This window comes from Aricia agestis, chromosome 17 (genome assembly GCF_905147365.1).
Source record: "Aricia agestis chromosome 17, ilAriAges1.1, whole genome shotgun sequence".
In the NCBI taxonomy this organism is placed as follows: Eukaryota; Metazoa; Arthropoda; class Insecta; order Lepidoptera; family Lycaenidae; genus Aricia; species Aricia agestis.
The window spans coordinates 5,715,692-5,730,912 of NC_056422.1; the positions used below are offsets into that span (position 1 = coordinate 5,715,692).

The 15,221-nt window shown below is 34.1% G+C and overlaps 2 protein-coding genes across 2 annotated transcripts; one reads left to right on the plus strand and one right to left on the minus strand.

Annotated features, from left to right (window-relative positions):
- Positions 1–2,217: 2,217 nt before the first annotated feature.
- On the minus strand, positions 2,218–3,814 carry LOC121735458. Its single transcript, XM_042126295.1, has 3 exons — positions 3,660–3,814; positions 3,411–3,572; positions 2,218–2,668 (listed from the first exon to the last, which is right to left on the minus strand). The coding sequence occupies exons 1-3, from the start codon at positions 3,721–3,723 to the stop codon at positions 2,442–2,444; spliced, it is 453 nt and encodes a 150-aa protein (XP_041982229.1). The 5' UTR covers positions 3,724–3,814; the 3' UTR covers positions 2,218–2,441.
- Positions 3,815–8,523: 4,709 nt separating this feature from the next.
- Positions 8,524–9,849, plus strand: LOC121735460. Its single transcript, XM_042126296.1, has 3 exons — positions 8,524–8,645; positions 8,721–8,900; positions 9,025–9,849. The coding sequence occupies exons 1-3, from the start codon at positions 8,597–8,599 to the stop codon at positions 9,237–9,239; spliced, it is 444 nt and encodes a 147-aa protein (XP_041982230.1). The 5' UTR covers positions 8,524–8,596; the 3' UTR covers positions 9,240–9,849.
- The last annotated feature ends 5,372 nt before the right edge of the window (positions 9,850–15,221 follow it).

Here is a 15,221-nt window from a genome sequence, read left to right on the forward strand (position 1 = left end):
AATTACACTTTAGAAGGTTCTACTCCGAAAAAAAAACGTCTTAAATTTCCACGCAATAAAACAAGCCTATAGGCTTCGTTTCTGAATATTCTGTGAATTGAAAAAAGTAGGGGCTGCTTAGGGGCTATCTTCTAATAAGGAATCCGGAGTTCTCTTAGCACCTTCGGAACCATAGTATATTATCTAATTGCAAAATCTTGCTTTTTGGTAGCATACGCTTAGGATACTTCTCATATAATCGAAATCACTATATGTTTCCATATAAATTTTGAGGAGTTCCCTCGATTACTCATGGATGTATGGTGGAATAGTGGTGATGATGATGATCATTAATTAAATTTGCATAGTAGTATATGCTTTCAGTTTCTTAAGACAACGCCGAAACCCCCAAATATGTATCTGTAAGGAGTTCTGTTCACTACCTTCGAACCATGGTGTATCCTGGTGCAAAATCTTACTTTTTGGTAAAATATGTCTGAAATACTTTCCATTAGAATTTTGAGGAGTTCCCTCGATTACTCATGGATCCCATCATCAGGTCACCACTTTTGAGAAAATGGGACCAAATTGGAGTGAAACCTAATATAACAAAACTAAAATTTTGAAAATCGGTTCAGAAACGGCGGAGTAATCGTTGAACATACATAAAAAAAAATATCCACAGCCGAACGTATAACCTCCTCGTTTTTGGAAGTCAGTTAAAAAAATATAGGCGAGAATATGAGAAAAACGGTTTACTGTACTCACATGTGTAGTTCCTGTGCTGAGCACGTGGTCGACGCGAAACAAAGTCGCCACAAACGCTCGCGAGGCTCGAGGGATGCAACATCAACCTCGACTGCAGAACGAAACTCGTACAAAAGTCCGAAAAGTTTTAGGGCTGGGATAAGTCCTCATCATCATTACACAATCATTTCAACAATTTGGATGTTGGCCATGAACAATATTATGCTACCAAATTTTTGCTCGACAGGCAAATCCAAAGGAAAGAAGGCCGAGGTAACTGAAATAAGAGAATATTTAAAACTGATCATTTAATCTAATATTTAAGGCACAAGATATGATACAATGTGGACGGACTTTCAGCCTTGCAGTAACAATATTTGTGCTACTATCTAGATTAAAATACTCATTGAGTATTCCTTAGTTTAAGAAAATACTAGACTAGCTTACATATCAGTATGGGTTATAGATAATTGTGATTAAAAATGTGGATTCACATGTTTGTATCTTTGAAAGAGAAGGTAGATATTTTGATAAAAATATATTTCAACAAACGACTGAAACCCAGCCTGATGGACCTTATTGTAATTTGAAATTTTTTAATTAAAAGTCATGTTCTATCAAAAAATCTACATGATTATTTTAGATTTCATATCATGTTAAAAAATATTTATTATTAAGATTGAGAATTACATAATATCATTAAAGTAATTTTTAGATAAAACATAAGACTGAAAAAAATGTAGTAAAATGTATAAAGAAAATATCTAAAATCTTAATTTACCTCTATATTACGGAGGGTAGATGGAGGAGAACTATCTTATATGGGGGATATTTGAAAAAGTTTCCAGCTGTACGCAGTAAATAACAGTTGAAAAATCCTCTAAGAGTGGCGCTAGCTGCAGCAAAGGGTATGGAATGAATGTTAAAATATAACCTAAAATAGCTGAAATAAAAGCTGCTAAATGATTTAAAATTTACCCTGTTGCTACTGTAGCGCCACCCTAATTTAACGCATTTCAGCGGACACTTTTTAGATACTTACAGAGATAGTTCTCCTCCATCTACACTCCATACTCTATATGCAGAAGGATTGCCAAATTCATTTTTCTTAAAAAATATTTCAAGGATTACAATAATCATAGCTTAACTAATTATAAAGTCATTTTATTAATATTTTATAAATTCTTGCAATGAAAGTGATAAAAATGATGTCACTATTGTCAGATCTTGTAAATATTTCAATGCTAGTTTTAGTTGAGGCTAGGATTTTTAGGTACTATTAGAGAAGTTGATTCCTATGCAAATCGGGGACCTAAGTAGTTTGGTTGCGTTACGTCAAACCCAGCTGACAGATCACAGTTAACATTGAATTGACATATTCGGCCAAATAACGTTGGTCTGTCAATTGCATAGGAATCAACTTCCTCGATGGTACAATCTTATAAGTTATAATAATGTAAATTTACTTCAAGAGATTCATAATAATATAGGTACATGATATAAAGAGATTATCTATTTAAAGGCAATATCAAAATTATACTAAGGACCTGTTTCACCACTTCCTGATAAGGCTATCCACAAATTAACTTGACAGATCAAGTATGAAGAATCTCTCAAAAAAGTTGTATATAGCCTATTAGGCGCTTTATCAGAAAGTGGTGAAACATACCCTAACATAATATTGTCGACTGTACATAATACAAAAGTGATTAAAATTAAAACATTTTGAACATGATAGCTCCCAATGATATTAAAGCAAGAGTAAACAAGGACATTGGCATATTAAGTACAGAGGAATTACAACCATCTTTGCTATTACAGGTGCAGTATTCAACGAAAATGTTGTATGTACCCGTTCTCATGAGACAAAATCGCTCGTCACCTTGGATACCCACTTCCCCGAGGTAGGCACAGTCTCTGAAGTAACGCCATTCACCATTTACTGAAAAACAATGGATATATTGATAAGAATATGTTCTCCAGAATATGAAACTGTAAATTAAACTGCCAACAGTATTAATAGATATTATATGAGGAGCTGGCGAACAAAACCGGACAAGTCCACCAGTGTGCATATATTATTTTTTCGAATCGTCTTCTCTTGACCCATCTGTGTCAATTCCTGTAAATTATTTTAATCAAAACCGGTTAATAAGGCTTTAAAGGTTCATTTTCAAACAAAAATGGATTAGGTCAGTAGTAGTAGTAGTTAAGCTTTTTAACCACTGTTTTTTTTTGCGGACTAATCCTGTTTTGTTTGCCAGCTCCTCATATATTAAAACCATATTAAATTAATAATTATAATATTCGAGGTTACTGCTCTGATAATGTTTGATAACGCCTACAGACAAGGGAAGTCATTTCAGGATATTCCTCTCTTATCAATGTGGTTATGATTAACATATTAACAAGTTTAAGCCCAAATAATATATGATTTACAAAAATTACTTAGATTATTAACCATAATAAGTGAATGTTTGTAAAGCAAGAAACAGATGAGAATCTGCTTCCTTAGAACATATTTAGGCGTCTAATTCAATAAATCCCACTTATGTCCTCACTGTTGACGATCATAACTATTGTATCATATTATAGTACCTATAAAGGCCTTAAAAGATAAAACCAGGAAAAAGTACAAGAAGTTAATTGATATACTAATTGTATAGCAAATTCAAAGAAATTACCTTTCTGTCTTATCTTCCTACACATACTGGGTCTCAAGCCCGGCAGATGCGGCAACCCTTTTTCTTGTTTACAATCCGTAATGGGCACAGTGCTGTTATCAAACGGATCGGCGCACTTCGGGTCATTATTAGATCTGCAGTTCCAGCACTTGATAGATAACACTGAAACAAAAAAATAATAATATATTATAATTCATTCATCAAAAAACACAGGGCGTGCCCCCCAGCAATAACGAAAGTTTAACATACCATTACAAACGAAGCCCATGAGGACCACGGAACATATCAACAATTTTATTGATGTAGCTGCCATTATTCAGCGTAGTTTCATTTAATAATTAAATAAAAGCAACGTTTTATTTTCGTAAAACTGATCGGAAAGTTCAAAACAAAGTGAAATAAAATAAAGTTTTGAACTTTTGAATTGTGACAACTGACATTATTTTTTTTTTTTCAAAATTGTTTTTTTTTTGTCTGAATAAACTTATTTTTGCCATGCATTATAAATTTTATAATGCCAGCACTGTGAAACAAATCAAAAATCTGACAAAAGCACTTATTCCACTTTACTAAATTTAGACGTCTAAATTGATTTAGTAACTAAATTTAGTCAAGTGGAATAGCATTTAGTAACTTTCTAAATGCTATTCCACCATTTTGAAGCATGAGACAAATTGGTACCACTTTTGAGCATTCACCTTTAGTTACTTACTGAATCATTTAGAAATATATTATGTGAAAAAAATGTCCACTAGACTTCGTTAAGTTATTTTAATAAGATAAGTGGCCAGTGGCTCACATGAAAATATGTGTTCTAACTTAGAACACATATTTAACTTCTAACTGTAGTATTCAATAGTTTTCCCTTATTTTTTATATTTTGCAAAATAAAATATTATACAATGTGTCCTGACACCGGTGTCCTATCCTTTAATGTCATGATCTATGGCAACGATATCAAAATACTTAAATACGACGTATGCCGTCATAACCATAGACTTAATATATACTGTCGTATAGACCACCTGACAACCCGAAAATGCGTGACCATTTTCGATCGATCAATGTGTGCGTGTGCTAGTGATGTATATTTTACTATCGATAGTATAGTATTTTGCTATCGATAGTATATTCCGTTCGAGTTATTTTACCTCAGTTTCTATAAGAAATAAATAATATGCAACTTTGACATATTTGTATTTCAAATTAGGTATCATAAATTTTGGTGACGATTGAAAAGTAGATACACATTTTCTTTTGAAATGATTTTTCAATCGTCGGAAATGTTATGACATGAGGTTCTTATAGGGGTAAATAATATACACATAATACATTATAAAGTTACTTATTTATTACTCAGGTAAAATCTATCTGGTAAATCAGCCCTTACATTGAAAGTAAACGTTGAAAGTAAACAACACACATAGTATATTATATTTTATTCTTAAATTAAATACATATCATAAAATATCATAATATTTTTTATTACAATTATTTTTAACCGACTTCCTAACAGGAGGAGTCTAGACGTTCGGCTGTGGATATATTTTTTATGTATGTTCAACGATTACTCTTTTTTTCTTTTGTCGTACATTGTATTGTTCCGAGTAGGTATCATGTTCACAAAAGTGGTGGTCTGGTGATGGAAACCATGAGAAATCGAGGTGACTCCTTTATATTCAAATGGGAACATATGGTCCCAGAAAACGTTCAAAATCTTTCGATTAATAAATTTAAAAAAGTAGTCAAAGAACATTTTGTGCCTATTATATTAAAACCTATTATAAGGTCAATGATTTCATAAACGATGGCACATCTTGGGAGTAGAATGCTGAATGACTGCTTGCAAGGCTACTTCTACATGACTTACAATTATAATGTATCTATCTATGTTTACATTGTATAATTTTTAGTTACAGCATTGTAAATTTTATTTTAAAAGATGTTTTTTTTCACTTTTTTTGGTAAAAAGTGGGCCCCGTGCGTGTTTCTTACGCCGGTTCCTCTTGTCGGCTTAGTTCCCGAACCGGTGGTAGACACCATGTATTCTGAAAATATATTTTATTTAAGATTTTTTCAGAAATAAAGCAATTTTGATTTTGATTTTTTTAACACCAACTTTAAGTATAGAAAATGTTAAGGACAGCTAAAAAGAGTAAAATTATTATTTTTTAAACTAAAAATTAAAACCAACTTCCAAGGTAATGACAATAGTAATATTATACTTAAATGAACTAAAAAGTATTAAATAATTCTTATTCTGTACTCAGTATTAATTCTGTTCTCAATCTTCATTATTTTTGCAATCGGTACCAGCTAACCTAATCGGCAGTTCTCTGACAGAATAGGTATAACTGCAACTTATATACTTAGGACTGGTACCGACTTCAAAATTATGAAGATTGAGTACAGAATAAGGATTATTTAATTCTTTTTAGTTCATTTAAGTATAATCTTAAATGAACTAAAAAGCAATAATTGCTTATAATTGCTTATTTTTAATAATTGCTTCAGTAACAAGTGCAACAGTATGTCAAACTTACTGGTACAAATATAGTTGGGATAGCTCCTTTAACCAAAATAGTATTTATTCTACTTTTTCTTTAAAAATTTTCAATGAAATGTTTGCTACATATTGTTGAATTTTTCTTGGGATTCCAACCAACACGCCCAATTAATTTCAGCCATTTTCCTCTTATTAGAGGATCTTGAGGGAATCTGTAAAACAAAATATGACTATGATATATAAATATAAACCTTCCTCTAGTTTTAGAGTCACTCTATATTATAGTAGTCATATTATATTAGCTATTAAATACATAAAAATTTGGACGCCCCGCCCCACTCATACATTTTGACACGTCAGCAATTCTTTTAGTATGATGGTTCTACAACAAAATGTATGAACAGAGTGCGTTCCGCCGGGCGTCCGAATTTTGCTGATAAGAAATTTCGGATAATGTGCGGCCGGGATTAAGTTGTAGTAGTTTGTAATAAATATAAAGGTAAATGATTTTTATTTTAGTTTTATGTTAATGTAAAATATCGATAAGCAAATCGATAAATTTGATTCAAGCGCTAGCGTATATGTAAAAAATTTTGATGAAAAATTTTTGATCTAAATTTGTGTAATATAAGAACAATAGTACCATTAGTTACGCAAAATATGAAAGTAAAAGGGAAGATTCACAATATTTTATTTGAAATAGAGAACTAAAGACAGAATATAGCAAAAATAAACACATCGTAGCAATTAGGACACGAAGATTAATTACCTGTGAAATGTAAATTTTTCAGGATTATTCTTATGATTTACACTGCTAACACTTACAGCACAAGTCACCATCATATTTATTAAAAATAACAAACAAATTGAACAATATATTGAAAATACCGAAAGGGCATAAAAACGACTGAGGACTTTTGACGACCTGTCAAATAAAAGTGGTATCAATTTTCATTAGACTGCCTCTCTCTTTTCATCTTGTTATAATTCCATAAAGGATTTTCTTCTCTCTCGCACTCTTTGTTGGTCTTTAGCATTATAGGTTTATGGTCATAACTGTAGCAATGTTTTTGCACGCAAAATGTGTATCGAGAAAATATTGTCATCCTTTTTTGTCTTACGATAATAGCATAAACTACTTTTTCTTTCGCTATTTTTACGCTTTAATCGAATCGAGAAAATATTGTTGTCCTTTTTTGTCTTACCTGTGTAAGCGTAGTCCACAAATTTAGCTATCAAATGAGACCTTTTTATGATATTTACAAGAGCAGTTCTGGTCAGATTAGTGTGAAAGCCCGAGAAAAACTAAAATGGCTGCCATTTTACAACCATGAGAGAGAAAAAAATTTGAGGGCCAATTTGTCGATAAAATATGCCATAGATCACGACATTAAAGGATCGGACACCGGTGTTGGGACACATTGTATACACGGCAGACATGCACTGCGAGTATTCAGAAGTTTTACTATGATTTCGTGAGAAAATCATGCCTAAAACATTAAAGAGTGGTGAAAGAACGATGGCGCTAAGAGTGAAAGTGTTTTGTGAACGTGAAAAACGTTACGGGCCCCAAATAAATGTGAATAACTCAGGTTGCCGCCATTTCAGCTTAGTGAAATAGGGTTACCGGCATCAGTTTAATCACCCTAAAATACAGTAAAACTTATGAATACTCGCAGAGCGTGTCTAACGTGTTTACGTTATTAACAGACAGGAATGCCAACATGATGGCAAAGGAACTATTTGAATGAACGCACTTCTAGTGACGAAAACTACATACATGCGTCATGCGAACGAAGTCGCGGGTAAAAGCTAGTACTTATAATATTATTATCAGGACGAGCGAAGCGAGCCCTAGTATATCCCATAACGTACATTTTGTGGTACACTTTACGGAAAAACTATCACGCCTATTGATTTATGCTTTAACATAGTAATTTTTATTTACATGTAAATGTGTTATCATCGGTCAGTCAAGGTGTAACGACGCGAGCCCTCACAAAGCTCGGCTTTTAGCTAGTAAATGCGAAAGTGACTTTGTTTGTTACGCCTTCACGTTGTCTGGGGTATGGAGAATGTAGAAGGAAGAAGAAGGGTACCTTTCATCCCGGGAAAAGGAACTGTTTCCGAGGGATAGACGTTAACGCAGGATGAGCCGCGGTGAAAGTTAGAATTATATAAAATTTTCTTTAGAGAATAAAAGTATTTTGTGATAACATAATATTATCTCCCCTAATTTAAGGTAGCACAGTAAGGATAATAAGGCAACACTAATTTGCATTAGTGCCAACATGACGGCAAAGGAACTATTTGATGAAACCAGATGAAACGCATAGGCGAAACTTTTTTTATGTTCGGGCCACACTAACGAGAAACACCGGTAATTCTAAAACATGTTATAGCATTATCGCCTTTAATTAGTGGCATGTAAAGGTGATAATGCTATAACATGTTTTAGAATTAACGCGATAATTAACGGCGTTTCTCGTTAGTTTGGCCCGAACGTTAGCAAGGTTTTTGAGTATAGGTTTTTTTTAAACTGGAAACACTAATAAGGGCGTGTCAAAAACTAAAAAAAAAACATTTGTCAATTGTCGGTTCAAATTGTTTACGTTTGTTTTATTACATTTTTCTTATTTTTGCTATACTATTTCAAAATTGTAAACATATTACAAGAACTATGCTTTATAAAATTGTGATCCTTTTTATATTTTGTTCTATACCAACAGGTAAAACCCTTTTCATTCATCACAAAGGATCTTGTTTGTGTACAAAATGTATGTTTAAATTTACTTATATTTTAGCGTTTTGTGTGCGATGCTATCAGTGTGCATCGTCAGAGAACATAAAGGAGGATACTTGTGGGGCGTACAAAAAATTCGATACGGATAGCCACATAGCTGTTGAGTGTAACAGTGACGAGTCTCACATGCCTGGTTCCTTCTGCATGAAGGTTACACAACAAGGGCCAAAAGGATTTATATGTAAGTGACCCTTATTCTTCGGTATACTGTCTTACTATACTCTAAAGTCTTAACTACATTTAGTAATTTAAATAAAATTGGTTGACTTATGTGTTAATTAAAATTATATTTGTAACATTTACAGGGGACGGTAGATGGAGACAAGTGATCAGGCGTTGTGCATCCGTCGCTGAAACTGGAGTCACAGGAGTTTGTAACTGGGGTGTCTACGACAATGGAGTCTATTGGGAAGAATGCTACTGCTCCTCGGACGAATGTAATTCTTCCTCCATTGTAACTACTTCAGCTTTCCTAGTTTTGAGTACTGTAGCCATCAGTCTGTATTTCCGTAGCTTGTGATTTAGATAGACTTGTTTGTTTTATGATTTTGTAAGTTGGGAGGCACTGGAATCTCTTAAAAAAGTAGGTTGAAGTTACATAAAAACTATTCCTATGGTAAAAGTGTAATGGCAGCTATGATTTAGAACACTTTTTGTACAATTTCTTTAAATTTGAAAAAACGGTAATAACACATAAAGGTGCTGGTAGGCGGCAGGCGACATGAAGTAACGGCAGACAACGTGTCACAGCGACACTACTAGCTTCTATATATTTCTTTGAATGAAAATGTCGCTAGCTGCGGAGAGTATTTCATAAAAATACATACAAACCAGTAGTGTCGCTGCAACACATTGTCTGCGGTTGCTTCATGCTGCCCGCTGCCAACAAGCACCTTTACTATAATATAAGCCCAACTCTATAAATATCTCTACATATAACTCATAATATTTTCATCTTATCTTATTTATATATGAATGGTGACAAAAATTGAAAGCTTTAGTTAAAAATAATTATTATTGTAAAGCTAGTGCCTTAAAATGCCTTTATGTCCGTCCATTTAATTTTTACCTAGATTAAGACTATTACATATTTATATGGTAGACAACGCAGCAGCCAATAATAAAAAAGTATATATAGAGTAATGATTTTTTTTTATTATATAATATCCATAATTATAGTTAAAAAAAAAATCATTTTATTACTATTGCTGCTGATATAATAATTTGACTTAGGTTAAAAGTAAATGTTTTACAGTTTCCCTAACAAATAAGTACCTCAAAATCACTTATGCCCAAAGTGTAATTTTTATAAGTATTTTATTTATATTGCAACTCTTTACTTTTGTAACAATAAATAAAAATGGAAAGTTAAATATATTTTATTAACCATACACACCTCTTGTCCATGTTGCTGTCAAGTGGTCAACTGGTCTTCCGTCTTTGCCTGTCAAGAGGTATTTTCAATGTATCAGAATTCAGACTTGACCGCAGCATGGTAAGCATAAATAAACCTCTAAATATTTTTAATCAGAAAGTGGTTGTAAATAGTAGTAGTAGAAGGGTAAGGAACAGCAAATATTTTATTAGTAGTTAGCTGAAAAGTATTTTTCGTTAGTTAATATTTCGGCTGGGTTTGACATAAGTCATAACGCCACCAAATTGCGTACATCCGCTATCTGTCTATGAACCAACTTATTTGATACTACATTGGCTTACAATCATTAGCATTTTGGTTATAATTGTGAGGAATGAACCCAACAAAGTGACTGTACAAGATAATTATACCTTGGAATATTTTAGAAAATGATCCTTATGTCCTAGGTGTAAAGGTCTTTTTGGGTACAGGATAGTCGGACAGTACACTAATTAAGAAACAAAGACTTCTTGTACATGTTGTATTTAGACATCATATTCTAATTTCTCGACAGCATTCATAGTTGAGGTTTAATTAACATTGCAATGCAACGTGACAAGAGGACGCGTTGCATTGCTTTATTCTGTCATTTAAAACTGCCCTTTATTTATTTCATAATAAGATACACATTGACTTGCTACTTGCGTTGTCAGGCTGCATGTTTCTTTGAATATAGGGTTGCCATCACCCAAATTCCCTTCGCCGGTCAGGCACGACAAAATTCTCGGACATTTGGCCGAAATGTAACATTTCCTCGGACACCTCATAACCAGTATTTACGATAACGTCTTGCCAATTTTTGCTTTTCCTACAAGAATTTGTAAAAATCTGATTAACTCAAGTCCGTGCAAGTAACCGTGTGTATGCTTAGCGAGTTTTTATCTTTCGTTTATTGCTGCATGACTTAAAAGTTAAATTTCTCCCATCAAAAGTGTTTGGATTTCACCCGGACTACCGGATACGGAGACGGATATTACCCTATTCCCTCTTAAAGGGCTGGCAACGCACCTGCAGCTCTTCTGATGCTACGAGTGTCCATGGGCGACGGAAGTTGCTTTCCATCAGGTGACCGGTTTGCTCGTTTGCCCCCTTATTTCATAAAAAAAAAACTGGGTGCAGGCTGTCCTTTCTTTTATAGTAAAACGTTTAGGCGTTACCACAAGGTTCATTTATATTTTTAGATATGTAATAATTAATAAGAGCACTTTTATTTTTTATCAAGAACCTATTATCTGGTTTTTCGCACTTGATGCCGATCGTAAAACCTTTTCCTTCGGGAAGGGAAAACCCTACACGGATAATAGCCCTAATTTAAATTTAGTTTGTTATTATTTTTAGCAATATTCCGCGAAAACAACTTCCACCTTTAAGTAAATGAGTGAGTGTACGCATAGACATGCGTACAGCACCTCCCTCCTCCCACACTGCCTATGCGTACACTCGCATGCAAGAACTTGCAAACACCACCACCACACAAGCAATAATGTTGGCAAATCCGTGCAAGGCCCCTCACCACCATGCAGGTTGAAAACCTCGACGCGCGTTTCGCCCCAACACCGGAGCATCCTCAGGATGTGGACTCTACGAACAACGTCCGTTAAGTGCCGCCAACGGCCAAAACACCGCCTTTTATACACTATCGAGCCCCGCTACTATCCCCACTACCCCCACTACTCTCACTAGTACCCCCGAACATATTAATAAGCGGTGACGTAGTCAAGCAAGTTTGGTCATTCAACAATGCAAATCTGTTATTTTTCTTTTCTTTTATGATCTCTAATTGTTCCAACACGCTCAGCCGAAAGCCTTTATCGCATTTATGTAAAACTTTATAGGAATGGCCATCGGGCACAGTATGATTACTATCTAAAAGATGTTTAGCAAAATGTGACTTATCAGGATGACCATTTCTATAAGCCGCGATATGTTCTTTATACCGAGTCTCGAAGCTGCGTCCAGTTTGACCCACGTATACACTATCGCATTCAGGACAATCGATCTTATAGACACCGGATTGATATTTTTTATCAATCTGGTCTTTATTATGACACAAATGATGTTTTAAAGTATTATTTGTCCCGAATGCGACATGCATATCGTTGCTTTTCATTATTTTGGATAAGCGTGCAGATACCTCTCCTATGTAGGTCAAACTGGACTTATATCTAACTATCTCTTTATCAATAGGACCTGCGTACAAAAACTTAACCAGTTCTTTCTTGTTTTTATTTTTCAAAATATTATTAATGATTTTTGGACTATATCCGTTGGATATCGCAATTTGGAAAATAATATTAAGCTCATTTTGATAATTATCTTTACTAAGAGGGATTGATAATAATCTATGAACGTAACTATGAAAGGCCGCGAGTTTGTGTTGCCAAGGATGACATGACGATGCATGAATAGTAGTATTAGTATATGTCGGCTTGCGAAAGATTCCAAAACTGTGTTTATTATTAACTCTAGTAATAGATAAATCGAGAAAATGTAGAGTGTTATTATCTTCACATTCTAATTTGAATTTAATTTTAATATGTTTTTTATTTAGTTCTTTTACAAATACGTCCAGTTGTCTCTGTGTACCCGTCCAACAAAGAAAACAATCATCTACATATCTAAAGTAATATAAAATACTTTTATTAACGACGATATTTCTTTGTTCAAAATCGTCCATAAATATTTCGGCCATCAAAGGACTTAAAGGTGAACCCATAGCTAGACCGTCTTCTTGAACAAAGAATTCGCCGTTAAATCGAAAGTAATTTTGTTCCATGCATGTTTTAGTAAGAGTAAGCAATTCATTACTTTCACCAGGAGGTAAACGTTTTTCTAGTGCATTCCTTAAAATACCCAATGTTTCCTTACATGGAACATTAGTGAATAAACTATCGACATCAAGTGAAACTAATTTGCAACGAGGTGGCAAAGTCACATCTTTAATTTTGTTGACTAATTGTAGACTATTTTTTATGGCATAAGGTGGCCGAAATGAGAGCTTTTCTTTTATTATGAAATTTAGTGACTTTGCCAGCTCGTATGCTGGTGCACCTATGTATGAGACAACTGGACGCATGGGAATATCAGTTTTGTGAATGTTTTTTGTACGCAGGTCCTATTGATAAAGAGATAGTTAGATATAAGTCCAGTTTGACCTACATAGGAGAGGTATCTGCACGCTTATCCAAAATAATGAAAAGCAACGATATGCATGTCGCATTCAGGACAAATAATACTTTAAAACATCATTTGTGTCATAATAAAGACCAGATTGATAAAAAATATCAATCCGGTGTCTATAAGATCGATTGTCCTGAATGCGATAGTGTATACGTGGGTCAAACTGGACGCAGCTTCGAGACTCGGTATAAAGAACATATCGCGGCTTATAGAAATGGTCATCCTGATAAGTCACATTTTGCTAAACATCTTTTAGATAGTAATCATACTGTGCCCGATGGCCATTCCTATAAAGTTTTACATAAATGCGATAAAGGCTTTCGGCTGAGCGTGTTGGAACAATTAGAGATCATAAAAGAAAAGAAAAATAACAGATTTGCATTGTTGAATGACCAAACTTGCTTGACTACGTCACCGCTTATTAATATGTTCGGGGGTACTAGTGAGAGTAGTGGGGGTAGTGGGGATAGTAGCGGGGCTCGATAGTGTATAAAAGGCGGTGTTTTGGCCGTTGGCGGCACTTAACGGACGTTGTTCGTAGAGTCCACATCCTGAGGATGCTCCGGTGTTGGGGCGAAACGCGCGTCGAGGTTTTCAACCTGCATGGTGGTGAGGGGCCTTGCACGGATTTGCCAACATTATTGCTTGTGTGGTGGTGGTGTTTGCAAGTTCTTGCATGCGAGTGTACGCATAGGCAGTGTGGGAGGAGGGAGGTGCTGTACGCATGTCTATGCGTACACTCACTCATTTACTTAAAGGTGGAAGTTGTTTTCGCGGAATATTGCTAAAAATAATAACAAACTAAATTTAAACTATGGATTTCCGCAAAGTAACGCCTGATTCCATTAATTAATTAATAGCCCTAATTTTCCTCAGAAGGGCTTCGGGTCTGCCATATTTTTTATTAGTGTCATGATTTTAATATAAGTGAGTTTTAAAGGGGTAATCAATTTTTACGATACTTTAACTAAATCGGATTTTTTATTTAAAAGTTACATAATGATGTTAAATAAAATTGTAATATGTTTTATTCTAATGATGTTGATGTTAGATGTTGTTCGCAAGTCGCAACTATGTTTTGTCAAAAAATGTTAGCGCGGAAACCACCGGAAACCAAACATTTCTGGAATTAAAACGATTAGGTATGTCCTATCCCGGGATTAAAAGTATTTGCATTTTCATTCAAAATCAAAATCAGTTCAGCGGCAGAGGGAGTAGACGACATTTTCGCAATGGGCATTGTCCAAAAAAAATCACATGTACTTTTTATATTTTCTTTCGTTAAAATAGGGTATTTTAAGAATATAAATTAAATAATTTTGAAATTCATTGGCTAGTTTTTACTCAATAATTTTTTAAAGTTTCGCTCTGACATCATCATCGGCGGCCAATTGACCTCTACAGTATCTTATTTATAATGGCTGGTTCGTCAAATGCAAGTTCTCATTATGTGAAAGCTGATACGAGAAGCTTACCAAAAGTTCGAAACGTAATGTTGGTCGAATTTATTGCTAATTTAACGCCATTGAAGGTCAAACTAAGGTTAAACATATTTGTTCAAAATATAAGTAACTAATGTGTATTTTTTTCGTTTATATACAGAAAAACGATCACTGACCTTATTCCTCGAAATGTTTTTGTAAAGAGCAAAATTAAAAAAAATGGACAATCCCCATTATAGTATTCTGGTGGAAGTTCACATGGCTATTGGTATTTGCTATTGGCTATATTTTGTTGCATTTGGCAAAACTATTGACGTACCTATACACAAACAAGCAAATAAAGGCAAATACGGCCTTCCACACATGGACGTCAAATACCAAACTTTTAATTGATTTTGTTTACTCGCCTATTTCACTCTTTTGATGTGCGTCAAAAACCGACAAAGGTACAGACAGATATGTGTAT

What these genes read in the sequence shown, in the direction of transcription:
- LOC121735458 (XM_042126295.1), bottom strand. Translation starts at nt 3,723, where the DNA reads ATGGCAGCTACATCAATAAAATTGTTGATATGTTCCGTGGTCCTCATG. An exon ending in CATGGGCTTCGTTTGTAATG is followed by an intron (nt 3,573 to 3,659) that starts GTATGTTAAACT and finishes TTTTTGTTTCAG; the next exon opens with TGTTATCTATCAAGTGCTGG. An exon ending in TAGGAAGATAAGACAGAAAG is followed by an intron (nt 2,669 to 3,410) that starts GTAATTTCTTTG and finishes ATTGTTTTTCAG; the next exon opens with TAAATGGTGAATGGCGTTAC.
- LOC121735460 (XM_042126296.1), top strand. Translation starts at nt 8,597, where the DNA reads ATGCTTTATAAAATTGTGATCCTTTTTATATTTTGTTCTATACCAACA. An exon ending in ATTTTGTTCTATACCAACAG is followed by an intron (nt 8,646 to 8,720) that starts GTAAAACCCTTT and finishes CTTATATTTTAG; the next exon opens with CGTTTTGTGTGCGATGCTAT. An exon ending in AGGGCCAAAAGGATTTATAT is followed by an intron (nt 8,901 to 9,024) that starts GTAAGTGACCCT and finishes TAACATTTACAG; the next exon opens with GGGACGGTAGATGGAGACAA.